Raw genomic sequence first — 12,946 nt, forward strand, 5'->3', positions numbered from 1 at the left:
TCGACAGGGTAACAAAGGGCTGAAAATTCTAATGAGCTCACGGGAAAAGCCATAATATGAGTGGCAGATGGAGGAATCATTTTGCCATTCGGAATCTCCCCAAAGTCTAGCCTTTCCGCCCAGCAGGGAAATAACATAGGCAACCTTTGCACGGTCAGTGGGGAAAGAAGAAGGCTGCAGCTCAAAATGAATTTCACACTGAGTGAGGAAGGCACGACAATGGTTAGGATCGCCTCTAAACAGTTCGGGAGGGGTGAGACACGGCTCATGTAGTGATGACGTCACCAGATGTGACGTAGTGACGGCAGGCGATGTTTGCGGAAGAGCCGGAGCTGGAGCCGCTTGGCCGCGGAGATGAGTTAATATCTCGGCGACACCCGTTTTTAATTGAGAGATGGACCTCTCCATGCCTGCCCGCCAAAGACCGTTGGGTGATGGATCCATTATATGGCCAGATCGTTATGTAATGAACCAAAAGCTGGACCCAAGATTCACCACAACAGGTCAGTGACAGGGAATCCAGCAATCCAGACGAGGTACACGGGGAAAATCAAAGTGGGGGGGTCCAGGTCCAAATCCAAAATCCAATACACTAGGAGGCAGTCCAAGGGTAGGGGTTCCAGGAGACAGGGGACCAGGCAGGCAGACACAGGCTAGGAAAAGGCAGGCTCAAAAATACTAGAATCAGGTCGAGGTCAAGTGCTGGGACAGACAGGAAGATACAACGTTGGAGAGTTACTCACACAAGGCTCGAAAACGATCTGGCACTGGAGACTGACGAGGACAAAGCTCTTATGCATGTGGAGACAGGTGAAACCAGTAGAGGTTGATTGCAACGGGGTGGAGACTGGACAGGGGTATTAACTGTGAACAGAATCAGCTCCAGTGCCAGAATCATCACACTGCTGGGCCGTTTTTGGACAGCCTTTAACTCATACACCATTACATAACGGAAATGCACATGGATCACATGACTCAAATCTGATCCTTCCGAAATGAACTACAAAGGGCACACTCTCTTCTCTCTGGCCATTTTTGTTCATCTCTGTGAGATGGTTGTGCTCATACATCATGTCATGCAAGGGTTTGTGGGATTCCTTATAGATCCTTAACACCGGTAAGGGACATTGCAAGGTTCCTATGTTAAATTGGCAATGAGAGGAAGCATACAGGTTCCTTTTCCTACCTCCTTTCTTACAGACTGCACTATTCGGACAGCTCGTATCATGGCGATTGGTGACGCATTTCTGCTTTAGCTAAAGAGTCCTTACCCAATAGAGGTAGTCATCATATAGGGGCAATATTATGGGGTGACAGTGGTGCAGGAGTTGGGGAGTACTGGTTCAATCCCCCGCTCCGACTGTCTCAGTCAGGCAAGACACTTCACCCGAATTGCTGGTGCTGGTCAGAGGGCCCGGTGGTTGCCAATGTAAGGCAGCCTCGCTTCTGTCAATCTGCCCCAGGGCAGCTGTGGCTACTAACATAGCCCACCATCAGGGTGTGCGTGGTTGGGTGGGTGTAAAGCACTTTGGGGTCATTGCACTAGTTAAAATGGAGCTTCTTGTAAACCCAGGCATGGTGATGAGATGTGAAAGTGACTTCTGGATATCTGTCAAAAGAGGTAAGCATGCCCACCCGCCCAATTCAGTACACCTAATAGTATGAGTTTGAGCTCAAAAGTTAAACATTAGTCTTTCTAAACCTATACAAGGTACAGTGCATGTTTCAAGGAGAGCTTCCAACACCTACCCAACACATCTGGCATCTGCATAAAAAAGCCTGCCAAGACTTTGCTCTCTGCCCAGCCTGAACATGCAATGACTCGAGCCTAACTTCTTGTATTGCATCATGGTACGGTCCCCTTACAGCGCAGAGCAGAGCAAAAACTCATTGTCAGACATTTTCAAAGCAGCCAGTAAAATAATTGGCATACAGCAGCTCACTCTGTCTGACATCCATGATGGTCGAGTCTCAAAAAAGGCACAGGCAATTTCGGTCAGCCCTGATCACCCACTCTCAGTTTGTGCTGAATCGCTCCCCACTGGGAAGCAATTCAGCCTCCAGTGGGCCAGAAGTAACTGGTATACGTCTTTATTTATACCTACAGCAATTTAAATGCTGAATCTGCTCTAGGACTTAATTGATGATAATAAATTTTCTGCATTTACTGATTATTTTTACTTATTTGATTGATGGTTACCACTGTTGTATTTGTTGTATATGCATATTGACTCTGACTCTTCGTCAAGTGAAATCCTAATTTATAACATCCTGCCTTAAGAGGGCTCTGCTGTGCCAAGATAGCAGCTCTCGGAAATTTTACAGCAATATCTTTCAGCTGAAGCTCCACAGGTTTGAAGGATTATACTTGTTTTTATATTTAAATTTGGTGCAGTAATTGCGGAAGGCTCTGATGTGATAACGCTAAAGCATATAATGTTTTTCATGACTGCCAAAGTTCATGTAATGCTTGTTTCAGGAAGTGATCAAAGGAAAGTCAAACCAGACCGTATTAAATGTCTTGCAAAATAGATTGAAAAGAAGCAAGAGAATGGGTTTCACAAAAACTCAGATTTTATTGGGCAAGGAAAGAACTCTTGACATGTTTGAAATGTTTGTGTTTATGGCTTTTATACGGACAGGTTTTAATGGATGTTGCTACCGCTAAACAATGTGATACCAGTGGAATGTCAAGGAAAAGTGGTAGATCCATAAACTAAAAACAAATAAACAATGAATGTGTATTCATGGGTAGAATCCTAATAACACTCTTAACATCACCATGATTTGTAAGGTCTTTGGCCAGTTGATACATTACAAAAACAAAAGGTGTACCATTTACAAAACTTGTTTACATCTTTCTCCTTGCTAATCCTAAGATTCTTACTCTTTGATTACAGTATCTCTCTACCTTTATTTTTATTTTTATATGTGATTGCATCTGGTCTCAACAAGCCTAAACTTGATATAGAATTTGCTAAATGCTAAATGCGGAGGCAAATCTTATGAGGAATTTGAAAACACGTGGGCAACATGTGATGCAACCGAGTATCAGTCCAGTTCAGGTACTTTCCAGAGGACAGAGTTTTACTTGATTTCCACGGTCTGGATGCGAGACTCCCCATCAAAGCTGATGACGGAGTACTTCTCTGCACCCAAGCGGTTGGCAAAGTGGATTGTAGAGCCATCTGATAAGGTCACGACAAACTCAGCTGGGGTGAATTCAATGGTGATCTAAGTGAAAGGATGAATCAGCAAAGAAGGGAAACATTAATAGAGATACTGTGACACACTTTCCTGTCAGTATTTTCATGGACACAATGCAGACCTTGAACTCCTGTCCTTGCTGGAAAGGAAAGCCTCCCTCGCGGACCTCCTCACACCAGTTGCCTCCTTCATAAGAATTGCAGACCACTACGTTCTCGTCTCCATGGGCGTTAAATCGAGGGTTAACGTGCAGAGTGATGTCCTGCTCATCAGGGCCAATGTTCACGGCAAAACTACAGAATAAGAAGAACATAAAAAGTATAGATGTATAGATGTTATACATGGGTCAGACACCCTCTCTATTTCTGAGGATAAGCTTTCGTTTTTTTAAAAGCCCCATAGGTGGAGCGACTTTGTTTTGGTTTCTGAGCCATTTCTATAGTTATGAGGCAATACAATACTGTAGGTTTAAAGTGCTGAACAACATACCAACCACTTTTGCTATTTTCATCCTGCAACATATCCCATGTATGTTTGCTTGCAACAACGACTGCCACTAACTATGAGTTTATCCCTGCGTCTATTTTTTCCATAGAGTGCATTCGTCTTTGTACCGCTTTCCCGACCACGCCATTTACACATTTTTCTGTGTGGTTCTTTACTACACAGTCAAAGAGTATTCCTGCTGATAGCTGTGTGCACTTTTTGTTTTCATTAGCCAATACAAAAGAGACATAAATCAGAGTGTTTGTTTGTTTCCTGTCTGGACAGAGCCACTGATGCCACTAGTGCTATTAAGTTTAAGTTTGTGTGTATTCAACAGAAAGTACTCCTGGCTCAGCTCCTTTGTTATCAACTGCGCCTCTGTCTTGGATGGAGTCACTGACAGTACAACTGTCAGCTCCCCATCTTTCACCTTTCACATTAAAGAGGACCTATTCTGCTTCCTTTCAAACAAGTGAGGATAGGTCTGTGGGTTACATAAAACATACTCATTACATTTTCTGCACAAATTATTCTCATATAATGACATTTCAGCTCCTCAGTTCAGGCTATTTTTAGCGCCTTTCAGAATGAGCTGTTTTAGGGCTCTATAACTTTAAGAAAATATGCTGTACCTGGCCATGTCCATCAAACTCCATGTTTACACTCGTACTTGAGATATGTGAAAATGGCTGCAAACAGATGCACAATAGTTCAACCGTACATCTTTGGCCCTGAATCAGACCCAGAGGCAGAGGAAGTGGCGCCTCCTGCACAGCCAGCGAAGATGCAGCAATTAGCATATGCTAACTTTCAAATCATGTTCATGCCTAAAAGCCATTTTACAGCGCATACGGCGGTAAAACAAGATGATGAACTCGACAGAGCTCTGCCTGGTTTCTAGGTGAGGGGCAGTGCCTGCCAACTGTAACGTAATAATTGGGAGGTTTTTGAAAAACTTTCTCCTATTTAGTCTCCCTCAAAAATCCCTCCATGAGCTCCAGATGGTCCAGGACTCAGCTGATCGTATCATAACCGGAACCACTTTTTATGGCCAGCTCTACAGCAGCCCTGGTCACTCCCAGAAAAATTATGAACCCGAATTTCAAATTCTTCTGTTTACGTTCAAGATCATCCACAACCTTTCTCCGCCGGTCTGCTCCTAAACTATGACCCTCTCCCCCTATTGACCCAATTTAAAATATCAAATCTGATGGTTTTTTTTGGCGTGGTTTTGTTGTTGTTTTTTTCAGTTTTTATTTGTACAGTTACCTTGAGGGTTGTGAAATTTGCACATAAAAAAGTGTTACCAATATTATTGCTCCTACTAACATTTTTTATTTAAAGCAAATCCAAGTATCGTCTTAATAAACTGCATTAGAATGAACTAGTTTGATTTGAATGAAATTTGTATTTAAATGAATTGTACATAACTGGTCATGAATCACAGTTTGTCCTGTAAAGTGCCTTAAAATGACATTTGCTGTTAATTGGTGCTATGAACATAAACTAAATTCAATTCAATTAATAACAAATACATAAAAAGACAGCAGTGTTTTAGCAGAGGATTTATAATCTTTTCAGTCGGTTCTACCTGCACTCTGTAGTTCTTGTTTTTGTTTTTGTGTTGCTCTGTTGGAAACAAGATATAATATATTGATGAGTCTCATGACTTTACTGCTGTGCTAATGATCACAGATCACTGCAACCTTTTCATATCCCATGTAAAGAATGTCTGTGCAAATCTGATGTGAACTACCTTTAGTGTGATCTGAAAACCAAATATGGCTAACCTGAAAGCTAAGCACATCGGCAGAGACAAATGTATGTGCTTGCAATACTCACTCTGTAGCATCAGGTTTAGCTACTCCAATAATAGTCAGGGTTTGTCCAACTTTGAAGGACATGTTCTTGATGATCATACCCTGTGCACATTTGGAGGAGAAAAATGGGAAATGGTAAGTGGCCTGTACTTGTATGAAGCTTTATCCAGTCCAGAGGACGCTACATTCAGTCATTCACCTATTCACGCACACATTCACACACTGACAGTGCTGAGCTACATTGTAGCCACGGCTGCCCTGGGGCAGACTGACAGAAGCTAGGCTGCCATACATCGGCACTACCAGGTCCTCTGACCACTGCCGCTAAGGTGACACATCATCTTACTCCAAAGTAACACTGTACAACAAGCAGAAACTTAGTCCTAACGATGCCTAAAGCCGACCCCCCGTAATCTCTTCATCTATTTTAACAGCAGAAACATGTGTTTCCAATTACACTCCCATCAACCTACTGGGCAACGATTCCAGTGCTCTCTTGTCTCGCAGTTGCCAAAAAAAAATCTTCGGAAACTGCCAAGTTGGCCAGAGGCTGAGAGTGATGAAAAGTGATGTGGGCCGGCTGCCGTTCTTTTCAGAATATTTTCCTCCTTGCACTACAATTTGGTAACTGCACTGTGGAAAAAGCTAATATATATTATAGTGGGGAAAACTGGGCTGATCCCAAAATAAGGAACTTATACTTGTGAGGGCATTTAGTCACTCAGAGCTTCTTAAGATTATGCCTTGAGAAACCGACTGGAAGTATCCTGACACAAAGGAAATGTACACTGCCTTAAATGAAGGAAATATGACATCATATGCATAGTTAACATGTGTTAAAGACAGTATGCCAGCATACATCTATAGGTAGATCTGGGACTAGTAGGAAACAACTAAAACAAGAGTTTTAGTTGTCTTAGCTGCTTCTGTTCAGAGAGAGGGTATTTTACTCAGAATGATGAATTTTTTCAAAGTTTTTTATTATTCGTACGTACATTTGAATAAGTATATACAGTCTTATTCAATAAATTAGAATATTATTGAAAAGTACAGAACATTTATTTCAGTAATCAAATTGACAAAGGGAAACACATTGCATAGATTAACGCAGGCTGATTTTATAGCCTTTGAATATGAATGTTGCAGTTTGTAGTCCAACTTGCCTCATATCTCAGCCTGATGCTACTGTTCCACTGCAATGCACTTTCCTCTGCATGTTGTGTTACTGAAATGAACTGCATGAATAAACTTGCTTTGCCTTTATTTCTGTTGATTATATATATTTTCATCTTCAGCAAATAAAACAGCGTTTAAGATTAGAATGTGACATTAGACCAGTAAAAAAGCTAAATGTTTCATGCAGATATGAAAGCATGATGAAAAGTATGTGTAATGCCTTAAAAGGCACTTTTAACCCAACAAATAGGCATCTTAGAAAGGCATATTCTAATGAATATGACTGCATGGTTTTCTGAATGTCGCTCACCCCTTTCTAAATAAAGAACAACGAGATAAGTCATATATATATATATATATATATTATATATATTATATATATATATATATATATATATATATAATATATATTATACACAAGTATATATATATATATACACAAGTATATATATACACAAGTATATATATATATATATATATATATATATATCATATATACACACAAGTATATATATATATCTCTATATATATATATTATATATATATATATATATATATCTTATATATATATATATATGTATTATTTTTCAACTTGTTCAAATGTTACGATCGAGAGGTCCGAAGCAATTTTCTAGAAATAACTTCACATTTAAAAAACGTTTATAGCCAGTCTGGAGTGAAATGTTGACGTTATCTTTTAACTGATTTTTATCTTCCTGTCTTGAGTTCCCCGTCTTGCATTCAGAGATAAACTGTACTTTTGATAAAACTGATTTTAAGTACACATCTCGTATTTTATCAGTCAAGTGACTTGGCAAGAGGAGGCAGAGTCACATGGGCCAGACATTCTTTCAACATCGGAGGTCATCTGCTGGGAATCTGTAGCAATTATCACTTGGGTTTGAATTGTATGAGAAGTGTCTTAGGTCAAGAGGTGGCAGACGGACCTCCTGCCCTGTCTTTTCTGCATCCAGTCAGTGCTTAAATACTCATGCGGTTCCACAAGGACAGGATGCAAGTGCAAACTTAACACTCCTTAAAAAATTAGGGTGACACATGTGAATGTCAATAAAGCATTTTACCTCAAAAGGTCCATCATTCTATATGAGAATAAAAGCCTCTCCCCTTTGACTTGTTCTGCCCAAGATCTCTTTTTGCTTTGCAAAAATTGTCATAACAATTATCTCCCTGAAAAAAATCCAGAATAAATTGAGGAGTTACCTAATTAGTGCACAGAGTCAGCCTGTTTACAATTAAATTTCAATGTGGAGTTTTTCTGTGAAGGCCAGAGTTAATTTTGTGTATTTATGAGGAAAACAACATCACGTAGAGCAAGGGACACCACAAACAGGTTGGAGATAAGGTTATGGACTATTTTAAGGCAGGGTTAGGTAATAAAACAATATTACATGCTTTGAACATCTCGTGTTGTACTGTTCAATATATCGGTTGGGCGTAGAAGGAATTACTCAGACCTAACATGACATGACCTTTCACATGAACTGAGAGACCAGACAGGGAGATAATTAACTGAAGAAGCACCTAAGGTGCCTTTGGTAACTCTGGAGGAGCTGCAGAGATTCATAGCTCATGAGCAAGAATCTGTCAAAAGGACTATTTTTAGCCATCCCCTCTTTAAAAGAGAATTAACTTGTTGAAACAAAGCAGCAGAAGCTCGTCAGAGGCGATGGGAAGATGGATGGTTGCGAATACAGGAAAGTCCTGGAAGAAAACTGAAGACTGTGGCAGAGGTTCATATTTTTGCAGAAAAAAAAAACATGCAAGTACAACATTGATGTAAATATCACATTAATCTGTCCGGATGACCTTGTCAAAGTCTGGACCTAAATCCAATCAAGAATATTTTGGAAATTAATGTTCACATTTGCTCTTTGTATCGTCTGAAGGACCTTGAGCTATTTTGCAAACAAGAATTGGCAAATATTTCTGTATTTAAATGTGAAAGGCTTGAAGAGAAAGTGCCCAAAAAACATACAGTTTCAACTGTTGTGAATGGGTCCGACTAGAAATGGAATGCCACGCCTTTCCCATTTCTTTTTAGAAAGCTGAAAACCATGTCTCCTTTTACTTCCATGCCACACGTATGCACAGCTTTGCTGGTCCATGACACAAAATCTAAATCAAATACATTGTACACTGTAATGTGACAGAATATGAACAAGATCAAGTTAGAAAGAAAGCGTATACATGTTGCTGTAAACATGAAAATCACGGCGTTGTTGAAAATGGCTTCTTTTATATTATATTAGCCTGATAAGTTGTTTTCAAATGTGTTTACCCCCGTGGCAAACAAAAATATTTAATAACAAAGAGGCCTTTAACATTATCTGTTAAGGTTATTTGCTCACCCCTGAGTTTATGATGAGGTTATAGTGGTATTCAGGCTATTTAATAATAAGTTGATCATAACACTGGATGTTTCACTGTTATTCTTTAATATAAAAAAAAATAGTGTGAATACGTTCACACTGGACTTTTTTCTGCTAGTTAATATACTGTAATTCAGTTATTAGGTCCACCATTTGCTTGCATGCTCTGCTGTGAATACTTTGCCCATAAAAGGCATTTATAAAGAGAGACCAGATCTGTCAAATATGTTCATTTAGCTGAAGGTCCCATGCACGGATCTGCAGTTAAAGTATAGATCTGCAAGGTTCAGTTATTTCAGCTGACACAAGAAGGCAACACCAGCTGCCATTTTCACATAAACGTGACCTACGACCGCAGCTAGTATTCATGAAACACATACACACACATTTTAGCAGAAGTACACAAATGTTGGTTAAAAAAAAAAAAAACTTACTTTCATCATCTTTGCAGAGAAAAGCAGCAAAGTGGAGCTGGGAAAAAGGGAGAGTGCTGCAGGGCTGTGCCTCTGCTACACCCAGACAGATGACTATATGCCAGGCAGAGTGGGAGGTTCCTTCGCAGTGAGTGACACTCTGCCCAGCATATGCGGTGCAGTCCCTGGTCACCAGCCAGCCTTCTGCTTAACAATGAAAATAGTGGTTTAAAGATAACTGCAGGGCTCAGTGATGTGAAATGAACTGATAGATAAGCTCCTAATGTCAGGTTGGTAGTTTGAAAGTGGTAGAGTTAAGGGTGTATGTATGAGAGGGAACACCGCCTAGAGCCATGGACAAAAATAGAAATATATTTGTTACCAGGGAGACAGCTAAATATTTATTGCAGCCAGCTGCCTAAATGGCCCCTTACTGTAAATAGTTTTGAACAGTATGATCGAGTGGAAAGCGGAATTTCCGAAAAAGTATTCTCGTTTCTTTTAATGAAAAAATGAGTGAGGGTTTGCATCTATGAGTCACGAGCAGTTATTTGCCACGTGCTTTTAGCTCGCAACACATGGCTGAAACTGCCGTTGTCACTCAAAGAGGGCAAAAGACACACAGGCATACCAAAAATGTCACAAGCTCACAGTTCTTCCTCGATGACAAGCGGAAACAGAGACGTGCGATTCAGCTCTTATTTGTGCTAAATCGACTCACCAACATATGAGCATTTTTCTCTTACAGTTCTGAACAGAAAAATAAAGTATAAGAATGGGTTTATCACAGATATAGTCATGTTCCTCATGTGAAAAACATACATAGGATTTTTTTTCTCAAAAAAAAAATGTTGGCATATATAAATTATTTGACAATTTAAAGATGAGATGCAGGAATGTAAAGCAAACATATCATTCACAAACGTCACAAAGGAGCCCACGGGATAAGGAGGTTGCTTTATTGCCTTTATACTGATTCATGTACAGAGCATTCTGGGTACCATCACATGGCAAAAACATTTAAACAAAGAGCATTGCATGTCAATAACTTTTTTTAGGCTTTAGAGTTAAACAATGTAAATCCTGCTCACCACAAATATTTTCTCAAATTATCTTTTTATTATTATTTTAAGGCAGAAGATCTGAAAAACGGTGCCTGCTTATATTCTGCTTACAAAATTTTAGATATTATGACACTGTAAGCATTAAACGTCAACAGCAGTTACAGAAAACATTTCCAATATGTATATGCATGTATGTATGTATATATATATATATATATATATATATATATGAAAACTGAAAAAAAGAGAAAAAAACATGAAGCCAGCAATTCCTGAGTAATATACGCTTTACTTGACCTCAATGCTTACAATGTGAAAATACTCACTGAAGCTCAAGAAAGTGTACTTAGTCGCACCCAGGAGATTGGGGAAGTTGATTGTAGAAGAGTCACACAGATTTATCACAAAGCCCGTCTCTATGAAATGAATGTGGATCTGAGACAGTGGGAAGGAGAGTAAAATTAGAAGAAAAAAAAAAGATTTAGGTTAATTTAAAAGGTACCTCAAATAGCTACATGCATCTCACACCATGAACTTCTCTCCCTGGGAGAAAGGAAAGCTCTTCTGACTAATGTCATCGGACCACTTTCCATCCTGGTAAGAGTTGCACACGACGACATTCTTGCTCCCTTGCCAGTCAAAACAAGGGTTGAGATGGACAGCCAGGTGCTCTTCGTCAAGCCCAATGTTCACAGAAAACCTTGAGTGGACAAAAGCATTAAAAATGTTTTTCTTAAAAAAAGTTATGTATTTTGTACTTGGTGCATTAAAAGAAGATTTGGCAGTTCTCCTTGCTGAGAAACACGTCTATCAATTTTCACAACTGACTTGAGTTGGTACCAATTCCATTTATATGCTTTTAAACCAAGAAATTGTAGGGATAAAACAAGAATGTATTTAAAGCTTTACAGTTGTCTCTTGTTTTATGTTCTCTGATGTAACTTTAGAAGATTAAATTTGACTTTTTAAGCGCCTTGAGATGACATGTGTAGTAAATTGGCACAAAATAAATAAAATTCAATTGAATTGAAATAAAAACTGTAAATACCTAAAGAGAGAACATGCACACTTGTTTTTCGAAAAGCCAGGATAAAGATAAGACTACTTACGTGGAAGCGTCACTTTTGGGGATCCCCATAATAGTCAGGTTTTTTTTTTTCCTTTTTTAGCATAAAACTTTTTGACTTTTTGACATTTCATACCGTAAATACAGTATACCATAACTGTGGGGACAAGCTTATAGAGACTTATTTAAAGCCCTTCGATGCATCCTGAAGTTTTCTGTAATTTTGTCTTATTTGTTGTTTGCTTCACAGTAAAAAGGTAATACAGCATCTAATTTATAGGAATCACCTGTAAATGAAATGATGCAAAGTCTAAAACAATCCATTTTAATGACAGGTTTGAGGCCACTTAACATGAAAAATGAAAATGTTACAAGGCATTTCCAGTACAATTTTGCGCGTTGAGTTTAATCATGTCAATAATTTTTTTGCGCTTATCTTAGAGGATTGCTTGGAAATGTTGTCTCGTTTTGTTGTCAACTATTTGCTTTTTAGCAAATGACAAGGAATAAAAAGCATTTCACAAGACATGCAAAGATGCATTGGATTGGATTTTCCCCTTTTACATCTGATGGAATATTGTGATGTTGAATTGCTTCAGAAAATTATTTTGCAGGAAAAGTAGCAACAATCATTTTCATCTATCATAAAAGTGAAATATATATATATATATATATATATATATATATATATATATATATATATATATATATAATGCTGCATTGTCCATTTAAAGCAAATAGTATACATACCTTTTTATAGGATATAGAGTGAAACACATGACCTCACATGAAGGTTTGCGTGTGCAGATATGAATCAATGGGGGAGCGTGTTTAAATACAAATGGTTTGTTTAGTCTACAGGATAGGGTTCTTCAAAAGTTTCTTTATGATATAAGATGCATGTACACTCAATCCATGTCAACACTCAAGTGTGTCCAAGTGGCAACAATCTAACTAATGATTAGAGGAGAAATGGAAGATTTTTTTAGGTGGTCTGAAATCTTCACCAGTCCATGCACTTTGAGCAGTTTACCAGTACCAGGGATACACAAAATATTGGCATTGGCATATGCTAGTCATTTTTAACAAGTAGTTATCAGTCCATTATGTAAAAAAAGGGAACCAGGGCAGTTGTGGATTTTAACAAACACCTTTTTTATGTGGTAGCTGGAAAATGAAATGTTAACATAAAGTGGATATAGTTAACACCAAGATAGTAATAGTTATAGTTAGTAAGAGTCTTGTAATAGTTAATTCCGATATATTTTGTATCCCTAGTACTGGTGTATTGCAATTGCATAATTCAATATCCCTTTCAATCATT

The 12,946-nt window shown here is 38.7% G+C and overlaps 2 protein-coding genes across 3 annotated transcripts in view; one reads left to right on the top strand and one right to left on the bottom strand.

The window, feature by feature from the left end:
• The window catches only part of LOC105939434 (GTP-binding protein 1), a 55,412-nt gene that overhangs the window by 7,117 nt on the left and 35,349 nt on the right, over window positions 1-12,946 (top strand). The window lies entirely within an intron of this gene.
• LOC118566371 (beta-galactoside-binding lectin-like) lies at window positions 2,553-9,599 on the bottom strand. The gene is made up of 4 exons (XM_036148208.1): window positions 9,514-9,599; window positions 5,536-5,615; window positions 3,329-3,500; window positions 2,553-3,234 (listed from the first exon to the last, which is right to left on the bottom strand). Exons 1-4 carry the CDS (start codon window positions 9,520-9,522, stop codon window positions 3,088-3,090), a joined length of 408 nt encoding a protein of 135 aa, XP_036004101.1. The 5' UTR covers window positions 9,523-9,599; the 3' UTR covers window positions 2,553-3,087.

Source organism: Fundulus heteroclitus, chromosome 16, assembly GCF_011125445.2.
Source record: "Fundulus heteroclitus isolate FHET01 chromosome 16, MU-UCD_Fhet_4.1, whole genome shotgun sequence".
NCBI classification, from domain to species: domain Eukaryota; kingdom Metazoa; phylum Chordata; class Actinopteri; order Cyprinodontiformes; family Fundulidae; genus Fundulus; species Fundulus heteroclitus.